A 17206-nucleotide genomic window follows, 5' to 3' on the forward strand; every position below is an offset into this window, starting at 1 on the left:
CGTAATTTGACAGGCAGGTCGTTGATGGAGGCGGGGCGAAGCTCGCCGCTGCTCCGCGTTTGTGGAAACTCTTTGATCGCGACCGACAGCTGGACTTCACAAGTTCAAAAGAAGGAGAAAGAAGTTAAAGAGTTTTAATGTCTGGGCTTTCCTCTGTCATGTCAAGCGTCGATTGTATATGAACCGTGGACTGGACGATTCATTGTTGGAAGCGGGAGCACATTTGTGTGAATTACCGACTCCGAAAAGAAACCATATCTGGTCAAAGTATTCAGCTGTCACATGCGCTATATATAGTGCGGGATAAGCGCTGACTGAAGTAAGTGAGAATTATTGTCCCACCAGTGGGATACTAACACGCTTTATTTTCCTCATCACTACATAGACCCGCACCACATGCAAAGATTGTGTATTAACAGCACTGAAAGCTTTAGATAAAGTAATATCAAGAGTAGTTTTAACAGTATACCGTTAATGGTATTTTAATATTGTTTTAAATTAATTTGACTGATTTCACTTATGTGTGTGATCTTGGTCTGAAGATCTTTGTAACAAAACTGGCAAGATTTCCAAAATGTCAAAGAAGTTCTTAGGTTTAAAGTTTGCTGGTCATTGTCCTTATCTGAAGAAGTCGTCAAGGACAATAGAAATCATCTACACTGATCCTTCCCAGGCCCGTCTTCAGTTTGTCCATCTGTCAGGGGTTTGATATTTTCTTTCTTGGTTATATGGTTATATACTGTAAAATTAAAGCTCTTAACAAAACTGTTGTCAAATGTTGTTCGTTGGCTATATGAAAAAGCTCATAGCAAAACTTTTTTACTTTACAGTTTTTACATACATTTTATTAGTAATCATTAAAAAATGCAACAACAAAGCACTTGGATTTCTTTCTTTCTAATGAAATGCTAAGCGTAGACTTAACAAATGTTTCATGTCTTCAACCAGGTCCTGTGACCAGGGGCTCATCTGTTCCTGCCGGTCAGTCCTTTGTTTCTTTTCGTCTGTTCCCTCCTCCCTTTTATCTCGGTCATCATGTACCGTAAGGAGATGGAGAAGTATCGGGATGTGGATGAGGACGAGCTCTTGCAGAATCTCAGTGAGGAAGAACTTCGAAGACTTGAAGATGAACTCGAAGAACTTGATCCTGATGTAAGTATCCTTAAAATATAAAGCGTTTTATATTGTATAATCTCAAACAAACCCTAAAGCCATAAGTTTGCTCTAGGTTCCACTTATATGTAATGTGGAAATATTTTGATGTTCCTCATGAAAGCTATGTTTAACCTATTTTAAATATTTAATTTCTTTAGTCTGTAAGTGTTCATTGACCCCAATATAGGCTTGTAAATGCAATTTACAGTTTTATGTGTCATTAAAGATGATAGAAGTTGACAAAAGCTTTGCTTTCTGATGCATTTCGTTAACATGTTTCTTTGACACTATTGGAGTGTTGTATGATGGTGGCTCAACCAATTGGATTAAACTAAACGCTCGTCATAAAAATTACCACCCAGTTTGATACACATAGTTTGCTTTAGGATGGTGATATATTGTGTCATGATGTACCATTAAATACACCTTTATCTGTTTATTTGACTGGACTGTGTTGTTTTGCATTGTGGTATTTGTTTCATTGGGGTATTTTACATTATTGTTTGTTTGAGTGGATTGTGTTGTGTATGGTGTTTGTTTAGTGTTGAGCTGCTGTATCAGTTCTCTGTTTGTTTAAAGATGTTGGTGTTTGTTTGACTGTGTTGTGTCATGGTGGAGTCCATTCGAGAAGGTTTTGTTGTTTTACACTGATGTTTCTTCAGTGTTGTAACTTAAGGCAATAGCACTAGCTGTTTTTGCACGCAAGTTCAGTATTTGTTTTAAGGAATCTGTTTAGCTCCAGCTCTAAGCACTTCTTGACAGATTCAAGCACACAAGCAGAATAAATGTCCAGAAACAGACAGGAGAGGAGAGAGAATTTCCAGAATTTCTGTTCCCAAACTGAGATGTTATGCCAGAGGTGCAGATGGAGTTTACCATAAATAAAGATCTTTGCCCAAACGTTAATCAAACCCATGTTTCCTCAAAGACTAACCATTGCTGAATATTTAGCTGCAGAAATTCTCTGTTTAAATGTGACTTACAAATCTGAGTGTCCTTTAACTCAGTGTTATCTGCACTAAGAATAAACGTTACTAAGATGTCTGATAATGTGCTATTTGAAGTGCTGTGTGTTCTGGATTCTGTCACCATAAACAGTATAATGTACATAGCCTATATGCATAAAAGAAAGTTAATATTGTTTATTTTTCATAATGGTCCATGTACACAGTTCATTATAATACGCTGATTATGGTATCAAAGTAACAACATCATGGGTAAAATATTATATAGGTAACAAATATTATATAGATAGCTGTCAGTGTTATTTATTTTCTATTATACTCTTTTATAACATATTTTATTTATTTTAAAATAAAATAATATTTGGAAAAACAGCCATAATTTCTGATTTAATGCTGTAGTAAAAGAACGATTTGGATTCCAGAACGCCCTGTTGCCGGCAGGATTCAGACAGAAGGATCAAACGAAGAAAGCTCCAACCGGAATGTTCCAGAGAGATAACCTGGTTGCACACCTGGAGAAACAGGCCAAAGAACACCCAGACCGCGATGATCTTGTTCCCTTCACTGGCGAGAAGAGAGGTCAGGGTGAATCTGTCTAAAGACAAAGATTATATTTTGTCAGGAAAAGTTGAAAGGATATGATTTTACAACGTTGTTTTCTCTCTCTCTCTCTCTCTCTCTCTCTCTCTCTCTCTCTCTCTCTCTCTCTCTCTCACTCTGTGTATATGTGAGTGAAGGAAAAACATGGGTGCCTAAGACAAAAGTTGTTGATCCTATCCTGGAAGATGTCACACTGGAGCCCGAACTAGAAGAGGCGTTATCTAATGCTACTGACGCAGAGCTTTGTGATATAGCAGGTACAATACGAACAACCACCTACCCGCCATCAATAAACAAGGTGTTTTATGATATACAGTATGACTGCAACAAACTTTTTACAGTGTTACTTTGAATGTTGTTTGTAATGCAATTTAAAGACAGCTTTTGACCTGATACTTGTTCCTTCTCTCATAACCCCACTCGCTAAAATACAGCACCCTTCCTAATTTTAATAATACTTCATATTTAGCTAATGATAATTTCATTTATAATACCAATGACTAAAACATTCTTCTCGCTTTGTGTGTTTATGTGTGTCTCACTGTATGTTTGTCTCTCTAGTCATTTCCACTCGATTTTTACACCCTTCATACTTCATTCTGTCTCTCCATCCTTTCTAAGCCACGGATCAATCCAGTAGGTTTACTCTGTCTGCAACATTGCATGCATTGCATTCAGTATTGATGGGGTATGTTTGCCATGTTTTGTTTATTATGTACAGTACGTCTGCATGATGGTATAAAGGGCTAGTTCACCTAAATATTAAAACACATATGGAACAACACAGGGGAGTCCCAAAACCATTTGTTTTTGGGTGAACTGTCCCTTTAAATGTAAACTGCTGTGCGAGTTATTGAGTCTCTTTTTACAACAATGACTCATCGTGTACTCTAAAGACGCATGGCTACCAAAAAAGGGGAACCAAGGGGCTAAAAAAACATTCAGCCCTCAGCCACTTATGTACGCTCATTTAGCATGATTGAAAGATTTCTCTAAAAATTAGGTCAGTTGTTTTTTGTCTTCTGGATCGTGTTGCAAGATTTAAGGAGTCGGATCTGAACAGTCCGTGCTTCAGCACACAGACAGATGGGAATGAGGTTACTTTAGTTGTCTTTGGCCCCGGGTCAACAATCAGATACAGCATACGAGCCAGACCCATAAATTGAGCTGTTAACTCCTGCATATGTTTTGGTGTCCTTTTAAATCTTTTTCAAGGATTTATCTTCTTTTTTTTCCCAAGTTTGCTATACTTTGAAGTTCACAACGCATTACTTTGCACAAACTTTGCCTTTGACCATTTACATGTATTAGAACTCAACCATTAAGACAAGTTGTTCAAAAGCAATCATACACGGTTTAGTCACATAAACAAACGTCTAACTAACATTTAACTAACATTACACGTGGACCTCAGGGAAAATGATAATGCTATAGAAGTCTTGAAGATGGCTTTTCTCTAATTCCTTTTTTAGACAAATTCTTCTTATTCTCTGTCTAATTTGTAAAATATGTTTCTCTTTTTGTAGCTATTTTGGGCATGCACACATTGATGAGTAATCAGCAGTATTATGAAGCATTGGCCAGCAGTAACATTGTCAACAAACAAGGCTTGAACAGTAAGTAAAAACTTTTCACATTCATATTAGGGGTGTCACAATATACCGGTAGTGACAATAACCGGATATGAAAAACAATGATTATCGATGTTGTGTTAATGCTACATATACAGTTTGGTAATATGGTAAATCGTTAAGCACTCATTTAAACTTTTGCTGTGGGTACCACAATGGTCTACAAAATCTCACTGTATGATAATACCTCGGTATGACGTCCACGGTGCGATATTTAAAATGGCAAATGATGACTTGGAAACATGCCATATGTATCCTCTTTTCTTTATTCTTTAATCGAAAATGTTGCTTAGAGGTATGAGTTATAGTATGAGATGGGTCAAATGACCTACAAATCCCTTTTGTAAAATAAAATAATTGCACCAGATGGACCTTGCCAAAGGTAACATCTTTTTTTGTTTCTAACATTCTCTGTTAGGCCTGAAAGGTCCTATCGTTTTATTAGGCCATGCAAAAATGGCAATTTAAACTGTAAGAAAAGAAAAAATATCATGGGGTGTGCAATGATTTAAACAGTGTTTAAACAGTGTAGACAGTATTCTGTAACTGTTAAATCTAGAATTTCGATACAAATCCAGCAGATACCGTGATAATATCACCAAATATGTGGGCACGATAACCGTGTAGTGAAAACCCGATATTGTGACAGCCTAAATCCATTCACAACTGTTGGCCTTTTTATATTTTATGCTGATTGTTAACTATAATTTCTGTGTATTTTTTAAATGTGTTATATTATAAATATGATGTGGTTATATTGTGTTATGCATATTCATTTGTTTATGGTCAGCCTGGTTCCGGCACTCGGCACTTGGCCTAATCACAGCCATGAAGATATAAGAACACTACATACACTCCTACTCGAGCGATATTGCATTAATATTAGATATATAAACTGAAGTGTATTCTCGGCTGTAATTCAGTGTTATATACACAGGTGTAATTCAGTGTGCTCAGTATAAACCAGTTCCAGATGAACAGCCCAATGACACAGATGTGGAGGAAACACTGCAGAGGATCAAGAGCAATGATCCAGATCTGACAGAGGTCAACTTAAACAACATTAAGGTGCTCTCTCTATCATTCGTATTCACTCTCCTTTTATTGATTTCATAGTCCCACATGAATTTATGTGTCTTTTCTCTTTTTCTGATGATCTATAGAATATTCCAATTCCAACTTTGAAAGCGTATGCTGAAGCTCTTAAAGAGAACATAGTCGTGGAGCGCCTGAGCATCGTTGGTACCAGAAGTAATGATCCTGTTGCCTATGTGAGTTGTGCAGACACACTCCTTCTTGAATGCGTATGCAAATGTTCACATTTCCTGTAATTGTTACTGGGTGGGTAGTTCTAGCAAAGCTTTTCGAGAACATGTGAAGGTTAGATTTCACTATAATTAAAGGAAAAGAAATGTGAAATATTGTTCTGTAAGAAGAAAATGAAGCCTATTTGAAGAACATCTGCATCGTTACGTTATGCTCATGGCAATAAAGTATGTTTCCTCCCAATTGTTATTACAGTAATGTGAAAGAATCTGTTTATAAATGGCACACTTGTCATACTTTGATTTGATTTATTACATCATTACAGTAACGACAGTCATCATTGAGAATGAGAATCGCAAACAAATTAAACATCCGGGCACATTACAGTAATGACAGTCATCTTTAAGAATGAAAAAGCAAACAAATAAACCCTCCGAGCACATTACGGTAATGACAGTCATCATCGAGAATGAGAATTACAAACAAATAAAACATCCGGGCACATTACGGTAATGACAGTTGGTGGGAGAGAACGTGCAAAAATTGTGCCAAAAGAAGCTTATGTTTCTACAGTATATGAAAAGTATATATATTCAACCAAAAAAACGTTTGTCTATGATTGATCATTTTGTAGTTATTTTTTTCCTAATATTCTTTTGATTTTGGGGTGATGAGCTGGAAATAACCACGGATTAAATTACATGTGATGTTGTCCTGTTCTCCAGGCCCTTGCAGACATGTTGACAGTAAACACCACTCTGAAGAGTCTAAACGTGGAGTCAAACTTCATCACCGGAGCTGGAATCCTGGCGCTCGTAGAATCCTTAAAAGGCAACTCTACACTACAGGAGCTCAAAATCGACAATCAGGTAAAGTAACACACAGAGGTGTGAGCTGATAGCCGTGAGGTTGTGGGTGCTATCTGAAGGCGGAGGTGCGAACAAGGCCGTTTGAGATCTAGGGTGCACGCTGGTTCTCTCAGACATCTGTCGGAATATAATGGTTTAAAATAATGAGTAAACGCAAGAAATAAGCCAGCAGCTGTCAACCTGTAGGTCTCAACAGTGAAGCTGGGGGTGCATTTCCCTCCATATTTTCTTTGGACCCTTCCAATAATGTCTGGCTGACAATTAAAGGCGTAATTCACTTTAAAATAAGCCGCCATTGACTTCCCATAGTAATTTTTTTTCTGAAGTGAACTACTCCTCTTAAATACTTCTATTAAATTATGATTTGTCAATTTAATCACAGAATGTAAAAATTGTGCAAAGTGGAAAGAATTGCTTGATTTATATCTTTATATTGGCGTGTGTATGTGTTACAGAGCCAGCCTCTGGGTAACAAGGTGGAAATGGAAATAGCTAACATTTTGGAGAAGAACAGTACTCTGCTAAAGTTCGGGTACCACTTCACCCAGCAGGGCCCACGCTTGCGCGGATCCAATGCTGTGATGAACAACAATGACCTGGGTAAGAACTGCAAAAACACACAATAAGACACAGAGAGTTGTCATATGATAGTTGAGTGTTTGTTAAAAAGTGTGTGCCTGTGTGCATGTGTTCAGGGTGATTCTGAAACAAACAAATTGTGTGTTCATGGCATGTATGATTTTACAGCGCGCGTAGTTCGGTCGGACTCAGATGGCGCGATCACGTTTACTCTGTCAGTTCCCGAGCTGGAAAGAGCCTTCTGTAGAAAGTTCAAGTTCTCGACAAAACCCAAGTAAACCCAAATCTTGCCCTCCATCTGTCACTCTTAGTTCCTCCTGCTGGCTTTTCAGTCTTATTCAAGTCTCACGCAGCACGTGACGCCTAAATGAGATACGATCATTTGCTTTTTGGAACAGCTTTGGATATTTTTGAGCTTTGTGCACTCCAGCATTTTCCTCTTTCTGAGAGAAAACTTTTGCCATCGAAAATCTGTTTGTCTGCTTGTTTTCTTGGTTGTCAGTCTGTTGTTTATTTCGAATGGCTGTTTGATGTGTTGTCTCCTGGTTTTCATGTTTCTTCACTAACTTCTACGCATTTCCAAATGATTTTAAGACTTTACGAACTTTAAAAAGGACAATAAACACACAAAAAAAGTGGTTTGTGTGAGTCATGCACTATATTCTCATTCTCCTGAATGCTTTCAGACTTTGTAGCTTCAATTGGATGAACTATTCCTTTAAATGTAATTTTCTTGTCTTCAAATATTGAATTTCTTTATAAACGTTTCATACTGTTTTAAATACATTAGCATCTTTTATTGTACTTTATATAGTGATAGCTTTTTTGTTTTTGTGTGTAGTAAGAAAGAGAAGGCTTGAAGGAGGACCCATCTTCCCCAAGTGTCGGACAAACGTGTAGACGCAGCAGCAGGAAGCCCTCTACGGCATGGGACCTGCGCCAGCCTACATCCCATCCCATCGCATCTCATCCCATATCCTCCACCCGTTTCTGTCTCTTTCACGGATACAGTAACACAGGGCTTCACTGTTTCTCTGCTGACATCTATCCCACGTAGTCAAATACACGGTCTTAGACCTTCTTCACCAATCTATAGGAACCTTTAACCCCTGGAAACATGTAAGGTACCACCGTATGTTTACCGTTCACACAGTTACTCATGGCGGAGTGCTTTAAAAAGAAATTCAACCACCTGCCATAACATTAGCAGAGAAAAATCACCTACCAGTGTAGACGAAAATGAGGCTCCGTTTTTCGAATGGTACCCGGCTGACCTGTTTTTCTTACTGTAAACAGTTTGACCCCAAAGCCAGGTGTTGTCTTTGTGTGTTGGTTTTTACAGCATTGTCTAGCTATAGACCTGACCGACTGCCTTGTTTGAATTCACCGTAGTGGTTGTACTCACACAAACACACACCTTGCATAGAAGCATGTTGTTAATGTGTGATTTTACGTTATTCTGTATGTGTGACATGTTCTGGTGTGTTACTTTTACAAGTACAAACTATATTTTGTTACAGTGATACCTTAAGGTTGCATTTACGTGTTTTGATTAGGCATTCATGTTTAGCTACCGATCACATGACCTTCACTGTCTGCACTCCCATTGGTAGTTGCACATTTGGATGAGTTTCCTCACCTGTGGTCTCGGTCGTCTCATCAGTTCTCATCAAAAATAAATAACTTCCAGTTGCAGGTTTAATTTTTTTTTAAACTCACAGTGCTATGTATTTGCACAACTACCATATATTTATGCGATAATTTATTATAGTACATTTGTTGTTATTTGTTTGAGGAAGAATAGCATTTTTTCAAAGTGAGGTCAAGCTCATGTCTTTCAGTTTGCACAATTAGCAATAACTATTTGTTTGTGTCTGATGTTTTATGTACTAACTGTCTTGCTGTTTAATGGCTTATAAAAAAAGGAATGTAATAGATGTACTGTATAACATCTTTATCATGGACTCCCCAAAAACCCCGCCCCCCCACACACATTTCTTACCTTGGATTGCTAATCAAAACACATCAAATCAGAAAAGTGACCAAACTCACAAAGACGTCTCTGCCTTGGATGCGTAAAGAAAATAACACCAATTTAGTTTGTTGTCCAAGATGTTTGATCGGACCTTGCACTTCCAGCCCAGTAAGGAATAGTTAGTATGTTTAATGGATGACAATACAACATTCTGCTGGTGAAAGCAAAGAACATTTTCAGGTGTTTTTCCATCTAAAACCAAAAAGGGAAAATTGTTGATTGTCTTGCTCTGTGGATTGGAAGGAGACCCATAGAGTGCCGAGGCTGGCGATGCGTATATTTTGATTTTTTTGTTTTATTAGTAAATAAAGATTGAAACTTTTTTGTGGAAACTGCTGCTTTAACCACATTGATACAATTCAAGTGTTCATACATCATATTCATGCATTGTATTACTAGATGATAAACTGTATTTTTTATTTTTGCAAAAAATTCATTTTTTACAGTTTAATTTAATAGGAAATTTTAATTAAACACTTATTTTGTTTAAAACGTTTATAAAACCACTAAGATTACAAGCATAGTAAAATGCTGTTTTAAATAGTTTAAGATTGACTACACAAACTAGACGGTTTCAGTGACAACAACATAAAAGTTTTGCGGTCCAAACCTAATTTCCAGTAGACCTCTGCAAAGAGTAAATAAGTAGTATTTTCAATTTAATTTATTACAATTAAAATATAATAAAATATTAAGATAAATTAATATTAAGATAAATTTAATATACATTTATATATGTTAATTATAATTAATACATTTAATTAATTAATATAAATAATATAAATTAATATATTTTAATATAAATGTAAATTATACTGTATTATAATCAAACCGGAAAACAGATTTCAGATGAAATCATCTATACATGATTATAATAATTATAATTACTTTAATTACTACACATTCAATTTGGCATACAATAGTGTATATAAACTGTTGCATTAAAAACATTCTGTCCTCAACACATTTCTGTTAGTTTTAACTTAACCTTGTGTTGTCCCTTTTATTTATTTAACGCACAATCAACACAAAATGACACATAGGCGTTTTCCTAGACAGGGATTAGTTTAGGCCAGGACTAGGCTTTAGTTAAATCAGTAGCGTAGCCACGAGGGGGCTCAGGCCCCCTCATTTACATATACGGCCCCCTCAGATTTTTGATTGCAATAAGGAATTGTTGATTTGTTACTCTGGTTGATCGACCAATCAGTGCTCCCCGCTGTTTTCAAAGTTATTGGTTTAATTATGTCACGTGTTGTGCGTAGCATCTTGACTTTTGCGCACAATATTCTGTTTCTTTTTATTAATAAATTACGAAAAGATGAGCAAGAAGAAAATGAGTAGACTGCTAAAGATAACGATTACACTGCATTTAACTTCTTGTAGTGTTTTTGTAGACGTTTCTCAACAGAAACATTTTCTCACCCTCGAACGGAGTGTACTCCGCCTTGTCATGTAAAAGGTAAGACAATGGTTACTGGTAGCCGCCGAGCTACCGCGGTTCTTAATCCTGGTCCTCACGACTCACCTCTGCATATTTTGTATGCGTTTCAGAGGTTTGTTCAATTCGCCCGTAAAAGCCCTGCGAAGTGGACATAAAGGGCATTGAAGTGCACTAAACGTAACTACTAACGTTACGCAAATATCCCTTCAAACTTCCGTAGTAAGTTTTGTCCGTGTATGAGGACGCTGCAAATTCGTGTTCTGAAGTTTACTTCAGCCGATTTCCTGTGTGCAGGGAGTAGAGAGAAGTGAACACTGTGTAGGGATCATGTCAATTGGTACGCTGACGCTGGTGATTTAAATCAGGTGTGTTAAACGAGAGAGACGCAAAATATGGGAGGACGCGAGGACCAGATTAAAAGCCGCTAGGCTATGTTTATGTTTGCTAAAACGGTGAAATGAGCTGTATAGTACAGGTGTATCATTTTAGTACCTATAAACATCTACATGTATAGATATACGTATACATAATGGCCCCCTCAAAAATAAAATTCTGGCTACGCCACTGAGTTAAATTAGGACGTTTAAGTATTTTTTACAAACATGCCTTACACATTTTTTTTTTCAAGACAAAACAATGGCACTGATGTATTTTAAAATATGTCAGAGCAAGCTTTATTCAGTTCAGACAGCACTATCATTTATTTTAACCTTGTACTAGTTTTAAACCCATGGGAAGCCCACCCATAGAGTGTTAAAAATGACACATAATGTGTTGAAATTCCATAACACAAAAAAATGTGTTAAAAAGGAACTTTTTGAGAGTGTACTGTATTCACAATAAAAAAATCACAGATATTAGATATGTGAGATTGGTTTATTACAGTGCCATACTCATCAGCTCTTGAGACAGATCACATTTCATCCCTTCTTAAACCATCCCATCCATTCATACGCTAATTTTTTTATTTCTGGTTTTACTGCAAGCCAAGCAAACAGAATATGTTATTATTGCTGAATGTTCTGGATCACTCACAATTCCCCATGAGTCTAGACCAAAGAAATGACAGTCCCGTCAAACGCGCCAAGCGCCTCCGTCCCTGTGAAACTGAGTTTGATCTTCAAATTGAAAATTGCACGTTCCCTCTTTATACTTCCGATAAGTTCAGAATCGGTTTTAAAGCACAAAAACAGAGGCGTGAGAATGCGTCTCTCTCAGCGACACTGTTAAACTGAATTGAGGCATTAAATGTTCCAGGCTGACGCTAGTATAGTGCATGAAACGTGACAAGAGTAGCCAGAATCAACTAAGAAATGTACAAAGGTAGCTGTCAGTTAGCTTACAGCATGGGAAAATGTTATTGCCTTCTTTTAAATGATTGCAATCTTTCCAACGACGAAACACGATGAGGACATAAACACTATGGAGACGTGCAATGTGTTCAACAAAGTTAACAGTGCATTTTTTCTTCATATCGAATGCAAAATGAACGTGGAAAACCGTATCGACCAATGATACAAAACAGTGGAATAGACACACGACAGACACAATTCATGCATATATATTGCTGTTTAAGTATTGAAACTGCAGATGATGTAATTCAGGTTTCCCAGTAAAGATAAAATATGGCTTATATTCTGCTATTTAACCCCTCTCACTTGATTAATCTGTCACTAATATCTAAAGCTCTCCACGAATCAAAATGTGTGAAAGGTGAATGGATTAGTCAGGTGTACCGTAATTTGCTCCCTTTCTCTCGGTCGGTGCACACTAAAATAATATCTAGCGACATGTGCTCAAGATCGGAGTATTACTTCCTCAGCATGTCCTGCAGTGGGCCGGGTAGATACTTCATCACCGTATCCATAATGTTTTCTTCCTCGTCCTCGTCGCCACAGCCGGACGGTACTGCCTTCTTTGGACGAGTCAGACTGCCTTCGCTGGCTTGCTCCATAGCCGCCTGTGCCTCGGCTTCTGCCTCCTCTCGCTTCTTAATGCCGTACTGATGCGAGAGAGCAATACAGAGAGAACACCATCAATAACTGAAAATGCATTACAAATTCAAATGGTTTCAACAAAAGCTTTTTTCATTACAACCATTACAAATTTTCTTTGTGTTTCGGGCCTTATTTCCAGTAAGATTTAACAGTGTTCCATTAGTTCCCATCCATCAGATAACAATCCACTAATAGAATCCAACACATTATCAGAGACCCACAGAGACCAGTAGAGTTTCCATAAAAACCAGTACAATTACCATTATAATCATTAAATCCATTAGAATGACTGTGAGAGTTTCTGTGGTTTAAGCAGGGCTATAGCAATAGTATCATGTTAATGTGCCCTAACTTTTCTGTACATACCAAATGGATTTAAACTGTTGCTTAAAGAAATTGGTAATGTTTGTCACGTCACGTTTACAAACGTGATGCAAACCATGTTTCACTGACGCTGACTTGCCTTATCTCTGATGCCCTGTCTTATGTTTTCCCGCTCTGCCTCCATCTTGGCGTGTTTGGCCTTCCTCTCATCCTCCTCCTGTCGCAGAGCTTCCTGCCTCTGCTCTTCTTTCTCTTTTTCTGCTTCAGGGTCTTTGTCCTCATCTCCCCCCATCATTTTACCAACGTCGGGGGGACCTCCTTCGGACAGAAAAGGAGTTATTAGACACATACAGTATACATTACTAACAAATATGTTACTTAAACTGGAAATTAAAAATTCAGGGCACATCCACGTTACGCAGTGTTTTGTTTGGTTTTGGTTTTCAAATGATATAGATATAAAATTTAGACGTAAAATACTCATTGTTTTAAAATTGCATTTCATTTGTTCATTTTTGCATTACTTATAGTAAACAAGCAATAATGTGTATTTTACATTTTATGTTTTCAGAATTTAAGAGTAGCGACTTATTGGGCCTGTAGCACCCTGTCTGGAAAATCCAGGTAAAACCAGTTTCTGAACGTATATATGGTTTATAACTGGTCCGAGCATAGTGAATAGCTGGTCCAAACTGGTCTAAATGATTGAAACATCAGCTATGAGGTCAAGATAAACCTGGCAGAATGTCTTTGTCAAATATGATGTTCTATAACCAATCATGACCACCTTAAATATGTGACAATTTTAAACATACATATAATAAGACAAAATCTGACACCGTGTCTACACCGGACGCCGCGCGATGCGACACACGGCTTGTTCTAATTGTCGCGTCGCGCCACATCCAGTGTGGACAAAATGTAAAATTATAATGGGTTCTAATACATTCTTTTGTCTCCTGTCGCATCGTGCATCCGGTGTAGACACAGTGTGAATGATGTATTTGTTGGGTAGTACTTTTAAATATTGGTCCAAATATTTGCAAGAAACTTATAAAAGTGAGCAGAAAACAAGAGAAGTCTGAAATTATTGGAAAAAGCACAACCGACTCATAAAACCACAGAAATAATACATTCAGGGCCTGACTGGCAGCTTCAGCTGAGCAGATCAAGTGACCTAGAGGCATACAGACAAATCCCAGAACATCAGCGGAAAATGGGTAGAAATGTCAGTGAAGAATTTATCCAACCGCAGCAAGAAATCCAATCTCAGGGATTAAGAATCTCAGCGGGAACAGGCATACGTTACTGACTGGTCACAAAGCTATTTCTGGAAAGACGTGCCTTAACTGGCTTCCAATAAGACACAAGGGTGAATTTTGGGCATTCTGTCGCCAGAAGCATCAACCTTTGGATTATACAAACTCACAAAATGTCATGAAGAATGTTACATTCTGAAACCTCCTTCTTTTAGTGAAAAGAGAATGTGGATGATAGGTGAATGTTATTTCACCATCATGTTCCTAGATCAACACTGGTCGTGGAACAACATTTGTATCAGAACCATTGTAGGAATAATAAGACGATACATTTTCTATACACCTACTGAGTGGGGGAAAAATCCTGTTTATCTTGTATACCTGAGACCTTCATATTTTAGATTCCAGAGATTGAATCTAATTTAACACCAACACAATAAAAAAGCAAGTCTATTTTATATTTAGTCTATTCTGTCCTTGACTTTGAAAGTTTTTGTGCTTAAATTTCAGTACCAAGGACAGCACTGTGAAAAAAGCATCAGATTCAAACAACAGTGACGGACAAAATTTGCCAGTGTAGTTTACTTAAAAACGGGAACATATGGCGCTAAATGCATTTGCTTTCTGGTTTCGAATATCTACCCAGATGGCATCAAGAGGTTTTCTTTTTAAAAGGTTAAAACAAAGCTGCCGTTTTCACATAATGTTTTTAAGTCTTTGATCATTGACTATTAATCTGCTCTGAGGTTTGTGTCTTGCGTTTTAAAATATTTAGTCTGAGGAAGGTCAGGGCAGATGGTGCTCTTAATGCTGCTCTCTGCTGCAGTCAGCTGCTTTGTGGTGCTGCTCCACAGCCAAACACTCTGACTTGAGTATGAAAGCACATACTGTATATGAACAGCACAGCTTTTGGGGTATTAACACCACATCACTTCACACAAAGAAGGTGAATAAAATAAAATAAAATCACACAAAAGTATTACTATTTATAGGTATGCGTTTAGGTAAAATAATCATTTTTGATTCATTCTGTGAACTACTAAAGATATTTTTACCACATTTCAAATAACAAAACTGTTTCTATTTGCATTTATTTGCAGAAAAGGAAAACTGGAGAAACAGGCCAGAATAACAGAAAAGATGCTCTGTATTTTTTCGGACATCAAACTGAAAAGAAAACAAGTTCATATTCATGTTTAAGCAACACAACAGTAATATTTGTACATGTATATAGGAAAAGTTTTTTATGTGATAACCTTGGTTTTCATCACAGTTTCCATGTGTCTTGGTTGACATTATGTCACTCCTGAGGTTTGATTTTGTTGAAATTCAACAAACACTGGACTGGAATGACCACAATATATCTAGAAATGTTGATTTGACATGAAAATGTGGAAAGGTCTCGTAATTTTTTCCGTGGCTGTATATATAATATATTATCACTAAATGATGACTAAATAGTAAAAAAAAAAAGAAAATTAATCAGTTTTATTCCTAAACTTGCATGTTTTTGGTAGTATCAAAACCACTTACAGGAAGGCCAACTGGTAGCATCCCTAGATAATGGTACTACCACCAAGGTTACCAGTGAATGCGCATAAAATCATACATTTTTTATCTTAAGTACACTATAAATTACTTTGGATTATAGTCTCTGCCAAATGCATCAATGTAAATAAATGTCCCTAACACTACCCTAATTCTGTGAAAAATTACACTTGTCTGTGCAGCCAATCAGAAAACTCGCCAATGGCATTTGGTCTCTGGTGTTTGAATGGTTTCATTTTTCTTAGTTCTGCTAGTGGCGCAGAAATCACTCACAGCATATTGAATGCCTTTAATGTGAACATCATCGTTCGGTAGCCTATAGAGCGCCTTTGATGAATAACGTGGATGAATGTCATAAAACATACGGGCACCAGCAGCACTGCGCTGAGAGCAGCTTACTCGGGTGAATAATAATGTCTCCGGTACGATCTGCTGCACACGAGAGTTGCCAAACGCCGTCTAGTGTTGCTTTTAGACAGTAGCAAGCCGTTCTCTTCGGTGCATAAAGTTTAACACCCAACGATCCCAGAGAGCGCGCGCACGTGACCGCTGCTGCAGCACTGGAGCTCTGACTCAAATATTTCATTGTAATTTATAATCCGTATGTATATGCACTTACCTCCCATAGCTGCCTTTAGCAAGAAATTCATGATGGCTTTTCAAAGGTTCTCCTCTTTATACTCTGAACTTCCGATTTATGCGAGCAGCGATCTTTTACAGCCAGATCTGTGAAGAAATTAACCTTAGTTATTGAAAATGCACTGACTTTATATCTAAATGAAAAACATACAATATATGCTATATAAAGCAACGATGATAAAGAAACTGATGAGATTAGCTTCGTAGATCATGCATAACTTCATCATAACGCTTTGTCCTTCAGCGCTCACAAGGTGCAATGTGAAAGCACGTTTTGCATATGCAATGCCCTTCAATGTTCTTATCCTTCGCGATCGAGAATAACGAAACAAAATGCACATCTTACACAACGACAATTTCATCAAATCCTTCCGTGCAACTGATATCGACCATCGGGCTCTCACACTAGCAATCGAAATGTGCTGATCTCATTCGTTTGCTTTGCGTAACTGCCCGTCACCGTATAAGACGCGTATTGTACACTGAAATATACCTTTCAACTTCCGGAGGTCAGAGATCCGAACTTTGCACCGTTGACTTCTCTATTACTGGGTCTGTCGGACCTACCCTCTCCGTCGGTCCAAGCTTGCTACAAGGGTCCCTACAAAATGTTTTTACGAGAGCAATCGTTCGACCCCGGTAGTCTTGGTGCATTACCTTAGTTGAACCCCCGTCGCAAAGGCTCGGCAGTACGCAAACCAATTTCAGCACCACCTTCAACGGACAGCGCCGTAAAACGAAATGGGATTCACGTACCTGCTCGAGCGAGCCGGATGAGCGAACGCGGGGAGGAATCGTGCGGATGTGGAAGTTGACGTGGGCCGGTTGTTACGGATATGTGTTAGTAGCCCGCTACGAGCATCCCCGAATCTCCGAGTGTCTCTTCCTGCTCGCC

The 17206-nt window shown here is 37.8% G+C and overlaps 2 protein-coding genes across 6 annotated transcripts; one reads left to right on the forward strand and one right to left on the reverse strand.

Annotated features, from left to right (window-relative positions):
* The first annotated feature begins 41 nt into the window (after positions 1-41).
* tmod1 (tropomodulin 1) lies at positions 42-9425 on the forward strand. 2 transcript variants are annotated; one of them, XM_057331861.1, is made up of 11 exons: positions 42-319; positions 949-1152; positions 2543-2699; positions 2858-2977; positions 4247-4336; positions 5289-5419; positions 5515-5622; positions 6343-6486; positions 6942-7086; positions 7234-7339; positions 7907-9425. In XM_057331861.1, the coding sequence occupies exons 2-11, from the start codon at positions 1036-1038 to the stop codon at positions 7923-7925; spliced, it is 1137 nt and encodes a 378-aa protein (XP_057187844.1). In that variant the 5' UTR covers positions 42-319; positions 949-1035; the 3' UTR covers positions 7926-9425. The 2 variants fall into 2 exon arrangements, with proteins under 2 accessions (XP_057187844.1, XP_057187845.1); XM_057331862.1 differs by lacking the exon at positions 7234-7339.
* A 1976-nt stretch (positions 9426-11401) lies between these two features.
* cplx2a (complexin 2a) lies at positions 11402-17202 on the reverse strand. Of its 4 annotated transcripts, none has more exons than XM_057331410.1 (4): positions 17068-17202; positions 16292-16398; positions 13005-13183; positions 11402-12546 (listed from the first exon to the last, which is right to left on the reverse strand). In XM_057331410.1, exons 2-4 carry the CDS (start codon positions 16320-16322, stop codon positions 12355-12357), a joined length of 402 nt encoding a protein of 133 aa, XP_057187393.1. In that variant the 5' UTR covers positions 16323-16398; positions 17068-17202; the 3' UTR covers positions 11402-12354. The 4 variants fall into 4 exon arrangements, with proteins under 4 accessions (XP_057187393.1, XP_057187396.1, XP_057187395.1 ...); XM_057331413.1 differs by having other exon boundaries at positions 16969-17084; XM_057331412.1 differs by lacking the exon at positions 17068-17202 and adding an exon at positions 16805-16957.
* Between the last annotated feature and the right edge of the window lie 4 nt (positions 17203-17206).

This window comes from Triplophysa rosa, linkage group LG4, assembly GCF_024868665.1.
Source record: "Triplophysa rosa linkage group LG4, Trosa_1v2, whole genome shotgun sequence".
In the NCBI taxonomy this organism is placed as follows: Eukaryota; Metazoa; Chordata; class Actinopteri; order Cypriniformes; family Nemacheilidae; genus Triplophysa; species Triplophysa rosa.